The 23276-nt window shown below is 37.7% G+C and overlaps 1 protein-coding gene across 8 annotated transcripts in view; it reads left to right on the top strand.

The window, feature by feature from the left end:
- The window catches only part of galnt13 (UDP-N-acetyl-alpha-D-galactosamine:polypeptide N-acetylgalactosaminyltransferase 13), a 53632-nt gene that overhangs the window by 19578 nt on the left and 10778 nt on the right, over window positions 1–23276 (top strand). For 4 of the 8 annotated variants that reach the window (XM_047370327.1, XM_047370326.1, XM_047370328.1 and 1 more), the window contains exons 5-12: window positions 1524–1731; window positions 2977–3147; window positions 3846–3963; window positions 6246–6426; window positions 8702–8841; window positions 13434–13532; window positions 15161–15295; window positions 19461–19689. In XM_047370327.1, coding sequence (XP_047226283.1) covers window positions 1524–1731; window positions 2977–3147; window positions 3846–3963; window positions 6246–6426; window positions 8702–8841; window positions 13434–13532; window positions 15161–15295; window positions 19461–19646 — 1238 coding nt within the window. In that variant the 3' untranslated portion in view covers window positions 19647–19689. Of the gene's footprint in view, window positions 1–1523; window positions 1732–2976; window positions 3148–3845; window positions 3964–6245; window positions 6427–8701; window positions 8842–13433; window positions 13533–15160; window positions 15296–19460; window positions 19690–23276 lie in introns of those variants that run through there. The other 4 variants (XM_047370331.1, XM_047370330.1, XR_007038974.1 and 1 more) reach the window with 3 other exon arrangements.

Below are 23276 nucleotides of genomic sequence, written 5' to 3'. Positions count from 1 at the left end.
AACCAATCCTTTGTGGATTTACTGTTATGTTTTGGGATTTTGCATGTTGCAGGATCCTGTTTTGCTTTAGCTTTTTTTTTTGCACAAAAAGTCTCAAATTTTCCTGAAGCACCTTCTGATAGGCAGACATGATGCTGTGTTGGTGAGCTGGCCACCTTTTATAAATGCTGAGTAATGTTTTTAATCATGTGCACCTGATGGACACACCTGTGTGTAATTTTAGGCTGTTTTTGAAGTAGGAATCAATGTAGGGATTTCCTAATTTGTACCTCACTAAGAATTGCATACATTTTTTTTTTGTTAAAAAGGTTTTTCCTCAGTTTGTGTTTATTTTAAATTATTTAAATCTTTCTGTATTGTTTTTCTGCATATCCATATGTTAAAATATGTTAAACACTTTCTTTCAGATGTTTGTATCCATTCCATATCTCAGAATAATAGCTTATAATACCTGATTAATGTCAGAAGACTTGTTAACTTTACAATAACATTCCTGTCTATCACACTTATTAATATTTTTATGGTAAGCCTGTAAGATTCCCCTGCTGATTGGCGACTGTTTGTTGATATCACCCAGTGTAGTTCGTTGTATTGTCTCTTATCTCCAATTCAGATTTTTTTCTTAATATAGTGAAATGCCACTCAAATGCCATCTTCTTAAGAAGCTTTTTTTCCATTGTTGGATCTATAATATTATTTCCAGACTGAGAGTTTGTTTTTCTGTCATCCATAAATTTTCTCCTTGTAAAATGTCATGTTTTACAAAGAATTCACAATCATTGCAATATTTGTTGGACTTAATGTTATCCATCATGTGCAAATTTGATTGTGGTGCTTTTATTTGAAGTGATACTAAATTAAGCAGATTATTATATTTTTGCTATTCAAGCAGGTATATAGTTGTTTTAACTTTACTTAGTTTGTGCCAAAAAAAGAGATGAGCTATGAAGGAAAGGTTTCAGTTAGGCCTGCACGATATTAGAAAATCTTGCGTTGGAGAAAATAATGGTAGATATTTCGATGACCATGTTAGTTCTGATATGTGCCTATTTTCTTTTTTTCCTCTCCTCATCTGTGCTTCCATCACTCTGTGACCTTTAGCATTTTGGGTGATGTCATTTGCGTTTGCGGTGAGCATCTGATGCCATGTGACTGTCCAACTGGCTAAATATTACATTTACATAAAAAATGAAAGTTCATAACCGCTGAAATCTATTTGCCAACAATCTTTACACTCCAAGCAGTCCTTTGCGATGGGATATTTGTTATATATTGTGCAGCCCTAATGTCAGTTTAACTTTCCTGTGACAAATTCCTTAAATTATTTGTTGCAAAATACTATTTTACATATTAGACGGAACACAGCATGAGTAGAAACTAAAAATAAGAGCTTTCAATCCTCTTTCATAATTCCTGACTATTATTTTCTGATTATCATTTGGCTCCTGACTAAGCTTCTACTGTAATTACTTCAGCTCTAGTTGAATCACTCCACAGCCCACACTCCTTTGTTTTTGTTTCAGACTTTTTAAAGTTGAAGCTGGAGACTTATGTTCAGACTTTAGAGGTGCCGGTGAAGATACTGAGGATGGAGCAGCGCTCAGGTCTGATCAGAGCCCGGCTTAGGGGGGCGGCCGTCACCACAGGTCAAGTCATCACCTTCCTCGACGCTCACTGCGAGTGCACCGAGGGCTGGCTGGAGGCCCTGTTGGCTCGTATCAGAGAGGACAGGTAGAAGCCAAAACGGAGCAAAATGAGGATATGTGACAGACAGAAATAAGGAATATTGCTTTTTAATGGCACGGCATCACTGCTCTACAGTGACTGTCAAACAATTTACCTGTCATGCTGACTCCTGAAACATTATTTTTTAATACTGCTGTTAACTCCCAGGTTAGATGAGTTGGTCCTCGAACTACAGCTTGATTTGATCATTGATTGGACAGCAAATTGTCATCTGGACACTGGAGGATAATTGGTTTGTTGCCTCACTGGATCGTTTATCTTACTGACAGTTAATGTCAGGATTAAAGCAAACGAGCACACGTTAAAGGGAAAATTCAAGGTTTTTAAACTGATTTTCTGTTTAAAGTTTATAAGCAGGTAACATCTAAACTGCAGTAGATAACAATTTTGCTGTCTTTGTTTAGTATAGATCAAAATAAGTCGGTCAAGGAGGCTGAAGCTATTAATTGCTTTTTATTATTTAACAGAACATTACTTTAAAAATCCTGAACTATCCTTTTAAGGGATCAGGCTTATTTTTTTCTTCAAGGAGGTTCGTCACCTCCATCAGAACATGGAGAAAAACAAAATAAGTCTGTGTGTGCTGTATAGTGAATTAATATGTTGGTCACTGACCAAAAACAACCAAAATGATGAGAGACAAGAAACATAAGAGCCAGAATGACAGTACTGTAAAAACAGAGAAAAACCTGAAACAATGACAACAGTTCAAACCACTGACAATGATGTGCACAAGGTGCACACCAGTACATCTTAGTACTCACAGAAAAGCCTTTTAGGACATGTTTCATGTTAATGTTTTTTATTTGTGGGAGAAATTACGAGCTACAAGTTACAAATCTTGCATCTACCTAGAATGCCATCCTAAATATAAATTTAGCATTAATGGATCTTATGCACTGTAGAGTAGCGTCGATAATGTCCTTCCTTATATGGTCTGAGTTGTTTTCATCCTGCAGGAAATTTGCCATCATATTACTCAAGCTACTGTATTATCATAACCTTGCATATATATTAAAAGGAGATGCAGAAAATTCATGAGTGCTAATTTACTTGGTTCACGGTGTAGACTTCCATTTCCTCTGAATTCATGAAGTCGAAGAAAATGCACAATATTCTAGTTTAAGGTCAGAACTTTGAGAAAATATATTCATCTGTTTCCTGATTGTTTTCATTATTTTGCAGCAATTTTTCCTCTCACAACTAAATTGTACATGTTGTGTCTTTCAGAAGAGCAGTGGTGTGCCCTATCATAGATGTCATCAGCGATGAAACGTTTGAGTACATGGCGGGCTCAGATATGACTTATGGAGGGTTCAACTGGAAGCTGAACTTTCGGTGGTACCCAGTTCCCCAGCGGGAGATGGATCGACGCAAAGGAGACCGAACACTCCCAGTCAGGTACCCAAAAAAGATATGTTCTCCTTGTCCACAGTTGGTATGAAGAACATTTTTAATCAATTATTTTAGTATCTAAAATGAGAAAAAAAATGTAACTCAGTTTTTTATTTACCATTTTAACAGAAAAGTGAGCAGAACTTCACTTCACTCCCTACAACAAACAGTCTTTAATTCATTACTGGCTGAGTTAAAGGTTAGAGATGGTTACTTTCTAACGCTTTGTTTTAATTTGCAAAACAAATTAGACTTAATTGTGTCCTCAATGCCTCACTGAGCTACAGCAGGAAACTAAGGATTACATAATGAATGCAAAACTCCATGCATCGATTTTCTTGACATAAAACATTAGGATATTTATCAGAAACGATTTGTTTCAAATAAAATATCCTGCAAAAATAAAAATCATTTGCGATTTTTTAATTTTTTTTTATCTGCACGCACCTGCATGCATTCTCTGCTATATGGTGCAGCAGTGTATCTTCATTAAAACCAAAACATAAAACAGCTAGATTAGATTGATCTGAACCGAATTGAAAAATACTTGATTTCTATCAAATGAAGAAAAGCTTCTTACAAAGTTTAGCTAAACGTAAATAATCTGTCCTGTTTAGCTCTCGTTTTTCTTTGCTAAATAAACCAACTCCAGCTCAGCAAAGAAGTTGTTTATTTGGCTGTAATTTGTTGTTTGTCTTCTGCAGGACTCCCACCATGGCAGGAGGTTTATTCTCCATAGACAAAACATATTTTGAAGAAATTGGAAGCTATGATCCAGGGATGGATATATGGGGTGGAGAAAACCTGGAAATGTCTTTTAGGGTGAGTGACAGAGAGCATCATGTTATCATCCTGCCAGACATGGTTAATGATAGTGGATAAATGCAAATCTTATAGACATACCTCTTTTATTTACATAAAACATTGTACATTCTGCTTGATATTCATGAGAGAGGTGTGCAAAATCTTCATCTCTTCCGCTCGCAGCCAGAAGAGTTGTACAAACACTGTCAACACTTGCTTATATCAAACACCATCCATACTCCAGCAGAACTATGATGCAATCCTCATTTATTGGCTCCCCTGATAATAAATATTCTATATAAATGGTTGTTATGGAAACATGGTGACTTCACTTACCTTCCTCCTTACTGCAAGGCAAGATAAACATAGTTCCAGTTGTTTTTTTAAACATTGTAAATGTTGTATTGGCTGTTCTTATGTGTGGCTTTAAGTAAGAAGCTACTTTCTTGTAGCCATGATATGACTTCTTGAGATTAACTCACACCTGCTTAACTTAAATGTGATGTTCCCTTTTCTTTCCCATTTTGAAGAGTGGCAAAGGGAAGTGGATCTCTGTCAGTTCATGGTTATAGATACTAATTAGCAGCGCCATAGAAAGAGAGAGTTACGAACCTCCCATTGACTTCTATAGAAAGAATAGAATGCGGAAGTCACGTGGGTGATGGAGCCGCTAATAGTTCCAAACACCAGCAGCTCCAGCACTGGACGTAGTTCATGCTCGGTGTTTCGGAAGGATTTTTTACAGTAAGTTGATGAGAGAGAGAGAGAGTTTTGCCTTTCAGTATGACCTTCCAGCTATGATAGTGATTGATTCTGAGTCTTCTAAACTGTTTCTGTATTGTTTTCAGGGAGGTCAGCAGATGTGGTGACTGACTTCAAAAGGGGCTGGTGCCAATAATGCCAAGGAGGATGAACCCTCATTCAGACTTGGGCACATTTCTACCTTGTAGAACTCTCTCTTTCTATGGCGCTGCTAATTAGACGTTCCTAAACATTCTAAACAAAAGTTAAGAATACATAAAAAAAATATGTAAAGAATTTTTACGGGTGTGAATAATTTAGCACCTATTGTTTTGCTCAAAATGCATCATCTAACACCCTGGTGCCCTTTTTGTATTTTAATGAAAATCAGATAAAGGTTAAGGACATTTTGTTTAATCTATAAATGGGAATAATCTATAGATTTCTCCCTTTTTTAGTACCTTTTGGCAAAGAATCTGCAGCACATATTCGGTATTGATCAGTTAGAGAATAATTGTGCATCTCTACCACTGCATAAATAAACCAAAATGTTTCTCATCTTGCACGGTGAGATTTAGCTGCTGCTTGAAAAATGTATTTATTTCAAAATTTTTTACACGTTTTTACCAACCTTGTCAGTAAATGTGGGGGAGCGCTGTATTTAGAAGCATTTCCAAGGTCAAAGGTGTGCTAAATTTGACATGAGTCAATTTTTGTAGAGTTAAATATAATTTATTTTTATTATTCAGTTGATTAAAGGCAGTTTTAAATCTTAAACCAGTTTATAACAATGAAGAAATTTTGTTTTTTATAAAAACTGCCGCATGTTGGTGACAAAACATTTGAATACTCTGTAACTAATTTTATGACTATTAAACTGTTGGACTTTGACAGTAAGGTTTTGTTTGACTACTCTGATTTTTCTGAAAACATCAAGGAGTGTTACAGTTGAAATATCCTGCAAAGATATTTGACGTTACTATTGCTTAAAACATCACAGCATAGATAATGTCAGTTGTTACTCAATGCATATTGTTTAAAAACATCTCCCTTCCAACGGCCAGTGCCTTTCTTTCTTAGACTTTAATTCCAGGGTTTAATGTAAAGTTTATTTTTCAGCTTGTGCATTAAAAAGTCATGAAGGCTTCCTAAGTATTTCCTCTGCAATCTTCTGAACTCCTGCAGCATAATCTGCCTACGAGTAACTGTTTGTTGCTCTGCTTTTCACCGTCCTCTTCCTTCCTGCTGCTTGGGAATAATGAACCAGAGATATAAAAATAGGTCATAAATGTTCCAGCCACAACCTTTATGTGGTAACATCAAACTGAAGTTTCAATTTGTGGCTTATTTTACCTTCTCATTTGAATAAATTTACTCAAAACAAAAGCTGGATATTTCTAAAAATTTCCACTGTGAAATCTTACTACTGCCATAATCGATGCATTTAATTTCAGTTTAATTGTATACATTTTACCAGGTGTGCCAATAAATGTGGGGAGTGCTGTGTTCTATAAATTAGTTTATTTAAAAAAAAAAAATCTAATTCCTCGTCTTTCCAGATCTGGCAGTGTGGCGGCTCCTTGGAAATCGTAACATGCTCACATGTGGGGCACGTTTTCCGCAAGGCCACTCCGTACAGCTTTCCTGGAGGAACAGGCCAAGTTATCAACAAGAACAACCGACGGCTGGCCGAAGTCTGGATGGACGAATTCAAAGACTTCTTTTATATCATCTCACCAGGTAGAGAGCAAAGCACCTGTCGCTGTGTGACTACATGTTTTGCTGCTTTTATAATAGAAGAGGACGTCAAAGACAATTGAGAAATGGCATACGTTAGGTTTAAAGGAATTTAGAGATGAGACAGGGATTTGCTTTATGCTTTATTTAGCATACATTCATGTTTAAAAGCAGATATGGACAGTCTTCATTACCCAGCCTCACTGGGCTCATTGATATTACATTTAGCAAATTGCTCTGAAAGGATGTGTCTGCTCTATTTCATTATTTTATTCTCCTACAGAGTCCTTTTCTTCTCATCCATTAAATAATTCACATTTCTGTCTCTGCTCATATGTTGGAATGTAAGGCTGCTTTGTCATCTTCAAAGGAGGTTAATTTATTTTTGCTTTCAGACACATTTGTGGTGCTCTCGTGAACTCAGTTCAGAAATTTGTCAAAATTGGTCTTCTCTAAAAAAACAGAGCTTCGGCGCATATGTGGAAACTAGAGCAACAGGGCTGTGCAGCTTGTGAGATGAGTACCCCTCCATCTGTTGTCTCAGTAATGTGATTACCCTTTAGAAGAAATCACTTTTCCGGAAATCTCTGGCTAAGTATTCTAGATGGCTTGCCAGCCTATAAGGGATCATCCTTAATCTGCGGATCTTCCTGCACAAATTGTGACCTTCTCTGCAGCTCAGCCAGGCAGGACTCTCCAAGGGCAGGTGTGGAGACAGAGCCAGTGTTGTGATGGATGGCTTTTGCTATGCAGTGTGGCCCCACAATGCTTTTCTGTTCCTCCTGGACATTATTGAGGATCATCTGAGCTGTGCCACTGCCAGAGCTCACTTATTGGCACAGAGGAGCTCGCTGTGTTGGCTCATTTTTGGAGAGGCCTGTAGTCATCCTAATAAAAGTGTAATTGCTTCCTTATTCCCTTCTTTTCAGTCTTTTAGGATCAAAGAGGCTTCCAGTCCTCTGAAACATTATCTGCCCTCTACAGTTCCTTGCAGGTGTATTCACAGCTCGCAAAACTTTGCATGTTCTTAAATTACAACCACAAACTGCAATGTATTTCATATAGATTTTATGTGATAGACTGACTTAAAGTACTGAATGATTCTTAAATAGTAGGAGAAAGAGACTTGGTTTTCAAAATTTCTTACACATAAAAAAAATTAAATCAGGTGTGCGTTTGTATTCAGCTCCTTTTACTCTGATACCAATAAATAAAGCCGGTGCTTTAAGATATAGCATTTGTTTTCAGGTCTTTCCACATGTTTTTGATTAGATTTAGGTCTGGGCTTTGACTGGGCCATTCTAACACATGAACATGCTTTGTTCTAAACCATTCCACCTTAGCTCTGGCTGCATGTTAGAGGACCTTCTTCAACATGTGTTCCCTGCAAGTCATGTAGCAAATCTCCAGTTAACTTCTTAGGACTTCTTGTCAGTCTTCCCTCGAGGCCAAAGTTTTATAGCAACTGTCTCTCGCCTGAGCTTTGGATAACTTGCAGCTCCTCCAGAGTTACCGTGGGCCTCTTGGCAGCTTCTATGATTAATGCTCTTGCCTTTTATAAATAAAATTCCAATAAAATACATTTAGGTTTGTGATTGTAATTTGATAAAACTTCAATGGGTGTAAATAATTTTGGAAAGCACTGTTAATAATTCTCTTAAATTAAATGTTAAGCCTGTGTGGGTATTTAAAGGTGCATGTCCCTTTGTTTAGTTGTTGTTTAATTTAAGTTTACAGTGCACGGTTTTTGGTCACACATTTTGGTTGTTTTTAAAAAAATTTGTGCTGTCTCCCCCCCCCCCTTTGCAATCAAGCTCTTTCATAATAAATTACCACCCTGTATCTATCTGCACGCGAGCTATGACTCCTCGAGAGGCACTCCAAGACAAACCATCTGCTTGATGGGTTTGTGTATGTGCCCAGTTGCTGTCTAATCCTTCCCTTCTTTTCAGTTTTAACAGTGCTGATACATCAAGCTGTTTTTAATTTGGCAGCATGATGCATGTTTCTAAGAGAAGCATTAACTTAAACAGTGTTTGGTAGGTGTCTGTCTGTGTGTGCAAAATGGACTCAAGAGGCCAGGTTAATTATGTTTAACTTAAGAGAGAATAGCTCCCTGATTACCCACATGGCGCACATTTTGTAAGCAGGGCTGTGACATGTTTGTGAGGAGAGGCCCTCTGGTGTTTCTTCAGGGTGATGCAAGAAAACAGAACAGGAAAATATAAATCCAGGCTCTCCGATAAATATGGTTAACGCCATCTCTTGACCCCTGCAGGGGTGATGCGGGTGGACTACGGAGACGTCTCCTCCCGCAAGTCTCTGAGAGAGGCCTTGAAGTGCAAACCATTTTCCTGGTATCTAGAGAACATCTATCCAGACTCCCAGATCCCAAGAAGATACTACTCACTTGGTGAAGTATGAGCGCTCTTGTACTTGAATCCTGTGTTTTGTACTACTTTTGCCTGATACAGATGCCTCACAATAGATGAGAATATCTTAAACAAGTTACTTTATATCAGTAATTCAAATCAAAGAGTGAAGCTCATATATTATATAGATTCATTACACACAGGTTGATTATGTAATATTGATTTCTGTTTTGATTGTGGCTTACAGCTGATGAAAAAGTTTTTTAGAAGATTAAAATGCTACATAAGACCAATAAAAAAATTTAAAATTGGTTGCACAGTATGTGCACTCAATATGCAGTCAGATTTCCTATTGTACGAATTACTGCATCAGTTCAGCATATCACAGATGGATGCAACCAGTGGCTCGGCTGAGATGTAAAGCAGGTCCAGGTTTGTTTTAATAGAAGCCTATAGCTTATCTGCATTGATGGATCTGGTGTCTCTCATCTTCGTTTTGATAATACCTCATAGAATCTCTGCAGGGTTTAAGTCAGACCCGCACAGTGATACGATAGTTATCACTGTGCGATAACTGTGCAGGTATTGATATTTTTAGCAGTGTGACCAGGTGCCAAGTCCTGCTGCAAAAGGAAATCTGCTCCACAAAGCTTGTCAGCAGAGGGAAGCATGAGGTGCTCCAAAATTTCCTGTTTTGACTGCTGCAGGGATATTGGACTTGATAAAGCCAATTGAACCAATACCAGCAGATTACATGGCTCTCCAAATTGTCACTGACTGTGGAAAAGTTCTCACTGGACCTCAAGTAACTTGGATTCTCTGTCTCTCCACCCTTATCCCAAAGTCTGGGCCCTAGAATTTCAAATAAAATGAAAAGTTTAATTTAATCTGAAAAGAGGACATTGGATATCTGAGCAAATGTCTAGTCTTTTTTTTCCCTTTAGCCCAGCTAAGACTATTCTGATGTCTTGTTCAGGAATGGCTTAACACAAGAAATTGGACAGTTGTAACCCATGTTTTGGATATATCCCTGGATCTTTCTGTGTTTGGTGGTTATGGAAGCTCTGACTCAAGGTGCAGTCCATGTCTTGCTGGGCTTTGCTTCACAGTCCTCACAAAGATGTGGTTATCTCTGTTGCTTGTGCACCTTTTTCTACCACACATTTTCCTTCCACTAAACTTTCCACTAATATACTAATTTCCATTACTCTAAACAGCCAGCTTCTTTAACAGTTACCTTTTGTGGCTTTGACTGTCTGCTGGGGAAATGTCAAGTCAACAGTCTTCCCCATGATTTTTAAGTCATAAAATAACACAATAACAATAATAACAATCATTTATCATCATTATTTGTTATCAGATTTTCTAAAAAGAAAAGCAGTCACTCCTTAATAAATATATACAGCACATCAGTTCTCCTTTATGGACTGAAATCCTGAAATATGTGAACTTTTAGGCTGTGTTCTGATTTATTGAGAGCATACTGTGTATTTCTGTGTTTTCAGAAAGACGGTATTACTGGGAGATAAATGTAAAAATCTTTGGACCCAAGAAAGGCTGAAGAAAATAAGATACAAGCAGACACACCCGGTCGTTTGTATTGAACACTTAAAACAGCCGCTTGGATGTTTACATAGGCGATACTGATCTTTGAGACGTTTACAGAATTATTTTGTGCTAGCTGAGGGAGTGAGGTAAGGCTTATGTATCAATTTAGCAGATCTCTACAATGCAAGTAAAATGTATTTTTTTAAATGTCCATGTTTCTAAATATCCAAAATAAATAAAGTACTGTATGTTTTTTTGCAGAGATGGCAGGCTGCAGGAGTAAGTGTTAGATCTTCAGCTAAGACGTAACCATTTCCACTAGCAAGATAAAAAATACTTTTATGTTGAGTTAGCAGGAGCTTGAACTTATATTAAGTAACCCAATTTGCCTCTTTATGCATGTCTGCTCCGGTGCAGCTTTGGGTTGAGGCAGAACTGACATGAGGCATGCCTCCCTCTGGGTAAATGACCATTTAGACAGCAGTGTCCATAAAAGAACTTATGGTGAAAAGAGCCTGAAATCCTCCAACAGCTGAGGACAAGAGGATTTTCATCATTGCTGCTCCGTCATCCTGCTGTAAAAAAGCTGAGCCTGTCGCTCTCCTCCCATTTCCCTCGGAGCCAGACTTCTTCTGACTGAGTCTCAATTACCATAACACACTGTCAGCCTTTCTGCGACAGCTGCAAATGTTGGGTTTTGTATTTCTTAATTGTGACACATTTTAGTTGTGCATGTTGGGTTTAGACGATAGCTTGCTCAGCATCAGCTTCAACGCTGTGAATGCAAGAGTTTAAGAAAAAGCTAAGTTATTTAGAAGCCACAAGAAGTTTTGATAACACGGGCTGCTCAGACACACAGATGTTATATTTAATTCCTATGTTTTGAAATTAGACCTTGAAATTAGAAGATGTTTCGGTATTTACTTGCATTGATCGTAAATATCAGAGGAATGAAACATCTGTCATGCCGAAACGCCAGGTTTCCCACAAATTTACTATCTCAAAACTCTAGATTTTCTCTTTTAGGTTTTCTTTTAGCATTCTGCAGATTTTTTACTTTAACCAAGTTTTATCATCCGTAATTTCTGCCAATTGTTAAAGAAAATAATACTAAAATTAGACCAATATAGGTTAGATTTAATAAAAAATCTATAGAATTTAAGACTTTTCTAATCCGCATTCAATTATCCAACATTAAATACAGGCACTTTAAACCAGAGGTTTTGATCTGTGATTTCTTTATCTGGTTTGAAAAAATTTAAAAGTCCCTATGCTTTGTTTGGCATCTTAACTGGATTCATTTTAAAAACATCAGTTCCAATTTAAAACCAGATCTAAGTATAGCAAAACCCCACATTTTTCATACAGAAAGACATCTCTCAAAACCAAATAAAATGATTACTGAGAAGTATTCATTTTACAAAGAATAATTGATCTGTTTTTATTTATATTATATAAAAAACAATTCAATCAGTAATCAAACCCTTCTGAAGATTACTGACTCACTTTTTGCATTTTTTCACTGGTATTTTGATGATTTATCTTTGGTGAAGTCTTTGAGATTGGAAGGCCTCCTTGCCAACACCCTAATCTTTAGCTCCCTCCTAAGATTCTCCATCAGATTCAAGTCGGGACTCTGGCTGGGCCACTCCAAAACATTAATATTACTTCCAGGTAGAAGAAATAAATTAGCAAAAATTAAAGGTTATTTTAAACGTAAATCTGCCAGTGGTATTAATAATTTTGACCTTAATGAGTGAGATAGATTTGAAAGTGAATTATGTGTCTGTAGTTGAAATACAATGGGTTGGAAAATACACTAAAGTTGTGAATGTGGTGAACCAAGGATAAAGGATGTAATCTAAAATGATATAAATTATATCTTAGATTATGAAAATGTAAACATTTATACCCAGTTTTATTTCTCCAGTACTCCCACAGAATTGAGAAATGATCAAATAAAGTCTCATTCCAGACTTTACATGATTAAATGTGTAATTGTCTCCACTAACAAATTTTAAAGGTTTACCCGTACGTCTCAAACCTTATACTAATCTAAAGCCACTCAGTCCTCTAAGCAGGAGTCTAGAAAACATCAAATTGTAATTACTGATGCTAATGAAAAAGTCTGTAAGAGGTGGCAGAGAAAGAAGCTATTACTCCAGTTTGGACTGGAACGAAGACTTGTCTGATAATGGGATTGGTGGTGGTAGTGGTTGGGAGTATGGCGATACGAGATTGTGAAAGATTAGAACATGTTGATGATCTGCCAAAGCAGAGAGGTTGGGGTATTCTCTATAGTGCACATTCTATCTATTGCTGTTCTGTGCTCCTGCCAAGCTTTTTAAAAACAAAATTTAATAAATTGTATATGCAAGTTCTGGGCATTGTTATGACTATCTTCATATTTTGTTCAAGTATATGACTACAAAAATACACTGATAAGCATTGTTTATGTGCGAGTGTAAAAATTGTTTCTTTAAAGGTGTGCAATTGAAGTAGGAAGAAAAGAAATGGCAATGAATGAGCATTAAATGAGGGTATGAATTGACAAAGAGGTGAATTCCCCTGGAGCCACATTTTTCGAGTTTGTCTAACCTTTGGTTTACCTTTACTGTTCCTTTACAGATAGATACAGATATGTTTTATCTTTGGGAGATGATGGTCAAATTATATAACCACGATTTTACTGAAATCTTGAATATTTTGTCATATTGTCCACCCGTAGGTGGTGGTATGGTCCAAACATTAATGACTGAAAGGGGTTTAATTAAAAAGTGCAAGCTGAATAACTTCCCAGTTTTATGAAAACATATGTGGGCTAAAATTAGCTGCAGTGACTTCTGTCACCATCATCTGTCTATCTTAGGATTTCTAGCCGGAAAATGTATTCAGATCTGTGATCTGACTTTAGCGCTTTAGGATTACCCAGCTAACCAATTAAGACACGATATATGGTTTTCGGTGTGACAGCGCTGAAAGTACATGTTTTGAACTGTAAAGTTATTGCAGTCGATGTCATTGATCAATATTTAGGGAATTTCTTTGATTAAAAAAAGAAATCTCATGGTATATACCCTAACCCTGCAGATCAGAAACGTGGAGACAAACCAGTGTGTGGACAACATGGGAAGAAAGGAGAACGAGAAAGTTGGCTTTTTCAACTGTCACGGCATGGGTGGAAATCAGGTGAGGGAGCGAAGGTTGTTTCTCTGTTTAGATACAGCAGCTTACACCTATTGTATTTACAGTTCAGTGAAAGCAAAGGCTAACCTTTCATCCAATAGATAATTACAATTCAGTAAACATTTTTTATATCTTTGTAAAATTAATAGCTTATACAGAACGAAGGACCATGTTTTAATATTTGACCTATTTGAGGATTTGTGTTTCATATTTTCATCAGCTGGTTACCAGATCCCCTGTTGTCCATCATTGAACATCACTTTTCCACAAAGCAGCAGAAAAAGAAACAGGCTATTTAAAGCCCAGAAAATAAATATGTAAAACACGTATAGGAGTAAGCGTCGTTAAGACTGCTCTAAGAGAAGCTTTATGAAGGCCGGGTTTAAGAATCTCACACGGCTGATGGCCTTTAGAAAAAGGAGTTGATGTAAACTTAAAAGTTCTAATTCACTTTGCTGCAACAAACAGTATTAACATAACTTTTGTTTATTTTTTTTGCTCTCTGCCTTGTTATCATGAAACTACAAGTTCAGTGATGAAAAAAGAAAAAGGATTCTTTCCTAAAATATAAAAGAAAATAAATCTTTTACACATGGGTCCCAGACAATTTGAATGCCATCACGTCATTTTGCTGCCTTCATCACTCTGTACTTTGGCGGTTCTTTTTGTGTTGTACCGACTTTTTAGAATACGACAAGAAGCTATCTGCCAGGAGATGTTTTGTACCCACGATGCATCAATACTTGCACACCTTGAGGACACTTCATAGCGTATTTGACAACCCATGATTAGAATTTTTTTTAAAACATTACTCATAGTTACTGTAAGAAAATGTGGCATTATGTCTCCAGTGACCATCTACCAGTAGGAGGTCACTTATGGTCACTTTGATTGGATGTGGAGGTAAAATAATAACTTTTCAGTTAGTTTTCCCAAAACAGCTGAAAAATGTTCAGAAACAAAATACTTTTAAATAATTTATTTGTGTGATTTTATTATTTTTAGGATTATTAACTGCCATGATTCGTCTTAATTCTTAATAATCAAGAGAAATTAACCGATAAACTTTAATTACACAGGGATGCAGTGGTTTATTGGAAGTAGGTTTGGGACGAAATGGGAATCCGTTAGAACGAAATATGGTATGAAGGGGGGAACTGACCCGAAACGTCTAGTGATTCATTAGAATACACACTATGTTTTACTTTAGCTTGTAAAAATAATCTTAGTCCTTTCATTTTCTAATGTGATTTTAAACTGTCTTCACACATTTCAAATGCTCTCTTTGAAAAATGTTTTGGAATAAAATTTTGCTTTGCAGTTAAACATTTTGTAAATCTACATTAAAATCACTCAGAGGTAGACATGAAGCTAAAAGCCAAGGTATCAGTAAGTGAATTTTCTGTTTTTGCCAAGACATCTGTCTTCGTTTTTGAATCCAGTGTTTAATTTATACTTTTCATCTCTATTGAAGGTTTATTCTCAGATCTGCAGTTGAAAGGTTGCAAATGTAGAATAAATTGTCGTGCCTGTAGAAAGCACTGAGAAAAAAGTATTCTAATTTGTTCAAGGTTTTTCAAGATGTTTTGAATGCAACATGTTTTCTTTATTCTTGGTGTTGTAATCCCCAGGTCTTTTCCTACACGGCAGATAAAGAAATCCGAACGGATGACCTCTGTTTGGATGTCTCCAGGCTCAACGGACCTGTCAAGATGCTCAAGTGCCACCACATGAAGGGCAACCAGATGTTTGAGTATGACGCAGAGGTAGGATCTGTGTTTCCTGCAGGAACCAAAGAGTCTGAAATGAAGCGGTTGTAGGTGGTTCACCTTGCCCCCAATGACTTTTTTATCCTCACAATTGAAGCAGACTTGAAGACGATTTAAGCGTTTGAACACTGGAAAATGTAATACCCCCACTCTGCCACTAGATGGCGCCGTGTTTTAAACTTTTTATTTTATTTTAAGTTTTTTATAATTTTTTTTAGGCAGCACAGTATTGAGTTGCTATTTCCATCCAGCAGCTGTGTCTCCTCTCATCTTCTCTCATTTCATATAGTATGTTGGCAAGTGGGAGTATGATTTTGAGGTAAGCTGTTCAAGTTCTCCTTCCTTAATCTCCCAATAGCTTGGCTTGTGTCCTGTGCTTCAAGTGCCGTGGTATCCTGTGGCGACTATAAAGAATCAGTGGCTCTTAGGTTAGCACAAATAAGTCTTTATGTGAAATTCAGGCTTTTTTTTCTTTGCATGAAGTGGAAGGTAAACCAGAAATTAAAAACAGCAAAAAGAAACAAACCTGAATTTAGCAACTAAAATTTATTTGCTTTTAAACTGATATATTTGCTATACTTTTGAAGCCAAATATTGAAACAAAAACACTTACAGGTCCTTCTCAAAATATTAGCATATTGTGATAAAGTTCATTATTTTCCATAATGTCATGATGAAAATTTAACATTCATATATTTTAGATTCATTGCACACTAACTGAAATATTTCAGGTCTTTTATTGTCTTAATACGGATGATTTTGGCATACAGCTCATGAAAACCCAAAATTCCTATCTCACAAAATTAGCATATTTCATCCGACCAATAAAAGAAAAGTGTTTTTAATACAAAAAACTGTCAACCTTCAAATAATCATGTACAGTTATGCACTCAATACTTGGTCAGGAATCATTTTGCAGAAATGACTGCTTCAATGCGGCGTGGCATGGAGGCAATCAGCCTGTGGCACTGCTGAGGTCTTATGGAGGCCCAGGATGCTTCGATAGCGGCCTTTAGCTCATCCAGAGTGTTGGGTCTTGAGTCTCTCAACTGTTCTCTTCACAATATCCCACAGATTCTCTATGGGGTTCAGGTCAGGAGAGTTGGCAGGCCAATTGAGCACAGTTATACCATGGTCAGTAAACCATTTACCAGTGGTTTTGGCACTGTGAGCAGGTGCCAGGTCGTGCTGAAAAATGAAATCTTCATCTCCATAAAGCTTTTCAGCAGATGGAAGCATGAAGTGCTCCAAAATCTCCTGATAGCTAGCTGCATTGACCCTGCCCATGATAAAACACAGTGGACCAACACCAGCAGCTGACACAGCACCCCAGACCATCACTGATTGTGGGTACTTGACACTGGACTTCTGGCATTTTGGCATTTCCTTCTCCCCAGTCTTCCTCCAGACTCTGGCACCTTGATTTCCGAATGACATGCAGAATTTGCTTTCATCTGAAAAAAAGTACTTTGGACCACTGAGCAACAGTCCAGTGCTGCTTCTCTGTAGCCCAGGTCAGGTGCTTCTGCCGCTGTTTCTGGTTCAAAAGTGGCTTGACCTGGGGAATGCGGCACCTGTAGCCCATTTCCTGCACACGCCTGTGCACGGTGGCTCTGGATGTTTCTACTCCAGACTCAGTCCACTGCTTCCGCAGGTCCCCCAAGGTCTGGAATCGGCCCTTCTCCACAATCTTCCTCAGGGTCCGGTCACCTCTTCTCGTTGTGCAGCATTTTCTGCCACACGTTTTCCTTCCCACTGACTTCCCACTGAGGTGCCTTGATACAGCACTCTGGGAACAGCCTATTCGTTCAGAAATTTCTTTCTGTGTCTTACCCTCTTGCTTGAGGGTGTCAATAGTGGCCTTCTGGACAGCAGTCAGGTCGGCAGTCTTACCCATGATTGGGGTTTTGAGTGATGAACCAGGCTGGGAGTTTTAAAGGCCTGAGGAATCTTTTGCAGGTGTTTAGAGTTAACTCGTTGATTCAGATGATTAGGTTCATAGCTCGTTTAGAGACCCTTTTAATGATATGCTAATTTTGTGAGATAGGAATTTTGGGTTTTCATGAGCTGTATGCCAAAATCATCCGTATTAAGACAATAAAAGACCTGAAATATTTCAGTTAGTGTGCAATGAATCTAAAATATATGAATGTTAAATTTTTATCATTACATTATGGAAAATAATGAACTTTATCACAATATGCTAATATTTTGAGAAGGACCTGTATATGTTGCAAACAGCCGTTTTAAAAAACCAACAGAACCTCAAAACAATGATTAAAATATACACAAATGGCCTTTTTAACAAGGAGTAGCACCTGTGTGTATTTGTTTTAATTGTCAATAAGGAAAACACAGAATTTAAATCAAATAAATACACCCATATGTCAGAGTTTATACATTTGTTGCTCTACAGAACCAAAGTGGAAACAAAGGTGGGATAAATCACAGTGCCTTACACTGAATATCACTGAATATTAAACGCCTAGGTTTCATCTCACCTTACACTCCTGTTTGTGCAAACCGTCATTTTAATATTCAGTCAAATGAAGAAACAGATGTTGTTTACAAGACACAGCATGGCATTTTATGCTCATGAGAGAAGTAAAAAAATTCTTCCCTAAGCTTTCTTAAGCCTCTGTTGCCTGACTGGTCAAAAACATTATGGCTTATACAACTCAAAAAACATTTTTGTTTGAACTATTTATGAATTTTGAAATCGCTGGGGAGATGCTAAAAAAGTCTTGCAGTGTGATCTGTGAGTGATTGACTTGTCAGAATGCTGACATGACGATATGGCGAGGCGGAGAAGCCCACAGGCCGTTTCCATCATGCACTGAGCAAACCCCGGGAGAAATCCTTTAATTAGACTTTGTTCTTAGGGTACTTTTTGAAAGTGGGAAAAAAAATCTGAATAAATAATGAAGGAGACCAGCCCCTTTCAGACCAATAAGCAACACTGGGGTTTCACGACTGCTGAGATCGGGGTTATTTTTAGCCCAGGGGTGACTGACAAAGATTGAATCCTGGGTCACCTGACAAACTTAAGCTGGTCATCAGTTTAATTTTCTCATTCTCACCTTCTCACACTCTGCTGTATGGCTGAGAAATATAGCCTCTTTTAATTTGTAAATGCTATGATGCTTTAGCCAAAAAGAAGCTGTTGTCATAAAAAATTTTTAAGATGTGCTGCTAATAATTTGAAAAATTTTACCAATAATGTTGGTGAAATAATTTTGTGTAACAGAAATGAAAGCTAATTACTGCAAAATGCATATTACATTTAGTGTGTTTATGTTACAATATTTAAATATAAGCAGCTTATCCAAAATAGAATCATCTGAGACCCTGTCTATATTATAGGCATTGGCTGAGATGAGATTTTGGCAAAATCATAATTTTAATCAGAAATACAACTTTCATTGTATTATAATTCATTGTATTACTGTACTAAAATAAAACAATGAAAATCCGGAACCTACACTTAAGCCCAAAATTATTCCTAGCAGATTTAGGTTTAAAGTAACCTTTACATTTTACTGATATGTTTTTTCTAACTGGAAGCAATGTTAACTCTTTGGATATAGACTGTAGTGGGAGCAAAAAAAATAAATCATCAAAACCTGTAAAACATTTGCCAGAATGGTATAAATATTTGAAACTTGAAATTCTTGAATAAAAAAACGTGTGTGTGTATATGTATATATATATATATACATATACACACAAACACACACAAAACCTACAGAAAATAAAATCCAATTAATTTGTTTTATGTGAGGATTTTTCAGTTTTTGCATCTACTTATCCCTAATTCATTAAATAACTTTAACCACAAAGAAAAACAACTTGATGTGCAATGGTTTGAATAAATGGGAACGAACTGTTTAGTTTATGGGTACTAAATGAAAATGGCATGGGGCAAAATGGCACCACCTGCTTATAAAATTGGGTAAAAATTGGCAAAGACACAAAATGCCGATAATAACACCTCTGAAGCCTGAGACAAATTTCCTTGTTCATTCGTTTGGTATTATGCCAAATCTGTGACCGAAACAAAGGTAAATTTGACATCTATTTGACACCCCAGTTGGAACATTTAAATAATAATCTCACTTAACTTCACAACCATGTGTCCCTCTTCCTTCCTGGATCCGTGCAGAAACGGACCTTCCTCCACATCATCACCCAATCATGTCTGACCATCAGCCGTCTGGAGGACGGCACCTACGGCCCCACCGTGGAGTACTGTAACAACAGCCCCTTACAGGCGTGGATCCTCCACAGCTACACCCGCCTGGAGGTCGCTAGACACCTCTACTTCAGTCCCACCGATTATATTCTCTAAACTAGCGTCTGCTCTTCGGGGCAGTGTTGGGGGGGCACATGAGGTGAGCACATGTTAGGCTTAGTAGCTGGTCTTAGCTGCACTGTCGCAATGTGGTTTAGATCTGTTAGGTTGTTTAGTCGCTAGTTGCCTCCACAGCAGATTGTCGCTTTAGATATTTTACTTTCATGCTTTTTGCAGGAAGAGCAGATGGATTCAGAGCATGTTGTTCACCTTTAGGTTTTAGAATGTGGATGCAGATTGTTTTAGGAAGCATTAAAAAGCTTTTACTGGTGACCTTTTTAGAGGGAATCCATGAAGACGGGGGAGAAGCACATTAGGCAATGACAGATGTCCCGTCAAGATGCTTCAGTGTATAAGATACTATCTGCAGAACCTTTAGCTAAACGTCATGCTAAATTAGATCTCATTTGACATTTATTTTCTAACATAAATGTTTTATTTTGATGTGAATATTTGCTGGCTGTATCCTGGTCTGCCCACGCCTGGTGAGTGATGTTTGAAACGGAGGAGGACGTGTTTATTTTTAGCTGATTATCTACCAGCACACATGATTGAAATGGGTCTGCCATTGTTTACAAGTTCTTTGAAGTGATCCTTCATTGTGGAGCTACCTTTTCATGGCTCTGGACACTCAGATGGCTCTCTTATTGGCCTGAAGCAGCTGTGCACACTGTGTGCCATGTTCAGATTGTAAAAGCAATGAATCCTAATCATCAGGGCTTTTCACCACTCTGCCTACTTATTTACATAGCTCTGTAAGAGATGTTTTTTTTTGCTCATATTTTCTTTTCAGGGTTTTTATTTCCCCGCCTTTGCGTCTGTCATTTTCTCTATAGCCTATTCTGTTCTGTAGACATATCTCAGGTTTGCACTTCAGAGTCCTAGAGCTTAGTGACTCTCAGAATGCTAAAGAGCATGTAGCATGCTGCAGTTTTTGTGTCCAGGCAGCGTAAATTGGGCTTGAAGCTCCCAGAACTGGTAGTGTGTCAGAGTCATGGCTGCAAAGCAACGTGCTGTTAGATGGCCTGATTTGCTGTTCGCACTCTTTGAGTTCCTTTTCGCCTTGCCCTGAGAAGAAGAAAGCACGTACGCAAGAGCGAGGCACCATTAAAGCAAACGAAACCATTGCTGACTCTGCCTTGAGATAAAAAGAGTCGCAAAGGAAAAAGGGAAAGAGAAAATAAGTCAGCCTGGCAGATCAAAATGGTGACTCTTGTTACCTCGATGCAAGTGTGGTGTGCTGCCTGGTGACAGAAAGGATGGTTCGAAGCAGTCCTCATTTAATTAGCTGGCCTCAGCTGTGCACACGCTCTGTAACTTGCTCCGGAGGCCCTGCTTTGCTTGCAGAGAGGTTAGAGTGGGAGTTTTCTCTGCCCTAAAGCTGGCATCAAATGATTATGAGCAAGTGACTGGACCTCCACACTTCTGCTTATTTCATTTAACGTGGAACATTTTCCCTGACCCTCAGTGTAATACTTTTCTTCTGAGGTCTCTTGCTATTACAATATCTTAGATATTTAAAAAAAATTAAAATACTTCTCTCAACTCAATCAGCCTGATGAGATGCATTAATAATTGTGGTGTAACGATACATCCAGTTCATGAAATGAGACGATACACAATATAAACCCATTGCAGCATGACGTCATGAGGAATGTTACCAATCTATAGACATTGTGGTTATATTTAGCGAGTTTCCTGACCCCTTTAGCTACTCTTTTGCAACAAAACATGTCAAAAATCGTGTCACATTTCCCTATGTTATTGGGGACTGATGAACTTATTCTTCCTGTTCTCAACGAGCAGCGAGTGGTGACATCCCAAAGATATCGTAGGCAGCCCAGTACATTTGCAGTAGACCTTGCCGGCTGCAGTGAGAGTCCCCTCCACAGCCAGACTGCTAACAAATCGCGCATTTTCGCTTTTTGTTCTATTAAGATAGCTTTGTGTTCATGTAGATGGAATAAAAAAATGGATAAATAAAAATGCTAATGTGTTGCTGGGACTTGTAGGTTCCTAAGAGGACTATAAGATTAAAAACTAAACTTTACTGAGCAGAGTGTGAAACTCTTAGATAATCTGACAGATAAATGTAAACAGCCAAAAGTGCTTCCACACTAAGGTTTATTAAGAAATCCATCATCCATATATTTCCAAAGGAAAAACTGCTAGGTTTAGTGAGAGCTTTTAGCTTTAGTGACTTGCAAAACTGTGGAAGCCTTCAGATCATGGTCAATATTGTTGTTTGCTTTTTACTACATGTGTATTTTTACTTATTTTCTTAATTCTGTTTTCTCTGAGCATTAACCTGAAGAGTAAGAATTAAACTGTCAGCAGTGCTCATGAAGTCTCATACCTAAGACCTGATGAGGAGATAGTTGCTGCTATACTCCTGGCTATCCACCCTACCTGTCATTAGTGTGTAAAGAGTTTGTTGAGGCATTAAATATATCCTGTTAATTGGTAAATATAAACCAACCTGTTTTGAAATATTGTCTGATTACCTAGCAGTAATTACTCCCGGTAGCTATAAAATAACTTAATAAGCTCAATTTGTCATTAAATTCAGTGAAAACAGTGAAAGCTATGATCTAAATACGATCTGAACTCTGCAGACCAACTTGCGGAGCTTTTCATCCGCAGCAGACTGATGACAGATCCATTCTTAAAGACACATCAGCAGTCCATAAGGCTTAAAAGTCTCGCTGAGATTGTTTTTCTAAAACAATGAGTCCTTTGACACCTCAGAAAATAACAATTATATATTATGATTTATGTGCATACACGTTTGACCTCACAGCATAATTGCCTAAGTCAATTATGCTGTGAGGCTAACAACCCTCTTTCTGACACCCTTTATGTAAAGGGTCTTCATTTTTAAAGAACTCACTGTTATATGCTGGGCTTATAATAATATTGTTGACGTATTTTGCCAGGCGAGGTCACATGGATGACAGAAGCTGGATGGTGCTTCACGAGACGGACTTCAGTAGAAATATTGTGCCATTTCAATATCGCAAGGTCTTTTTATTGGTATGGCTGCTTGTCATTCTCAGATGCTAAAGAAAAACAGTTTATTTTATGTCAGGATTATATCATTTTTCTTTTTCTAAATAAAGCCAGGGCTTTGTTCTTTTCTCCAGTTTTTTTGGCAGGTGCGAGGGATCGTGTGCCACCTGCTCTTTGTTCTCACTCTGTTTGAACAAATGGGCCTTGTTGGGCAGTCTGCAATGTGCACTTCAGGAAAAATACATGTGTGTGTCTGTGTGCACATCTTTGTATCTGGGCAGAGAAATTACAGGTCCTTGTATTTTTATAGCTTAAGATCAAATATGGTCTGGGTGTCTCTGCGAGCTCATTAGTCTGGATTTCCTCTGTCAACGACCAAAGCGCAATCTTTTTTTAATGAACAGTTTACAGTGTGCCTTCAACGTAGGATAAAAAAAACTGGCAATCGCAGACTGGGTATTATAGTTCTTCACATGTATTTTATTGCATGTTACTTGAGAATGACTCAAAATAGTGCTGTGCAGACTGCTACCGCAGCCTAAATTTGGAAGAGACCCCTAAATTATATTTTCATACATTACAGAACTGTGTGCCATTGCAGCATTTTGTAGCAACATA

The sequence above is a fragment of the Girardinichthys multiradiatus genome, chromosome 7 (assembly GCF_021462225.1).
Source record: "Girardinichthys multiradiatus isolate DD_20200921_A chromosome 7, DD_fGirMul_XY1, whole genome shotgun sequence".
Taxonomy (NCBI): Eukaryota; Metazoa; Chordata; class Actinopteri; order Cyprinodontiformes; family Goodeidae; genus Girardinichthys; species Girardinichthys multiradiatus.
This window is presented reverse-complemented; position numbering and strand designations above follow the sequence as displayed.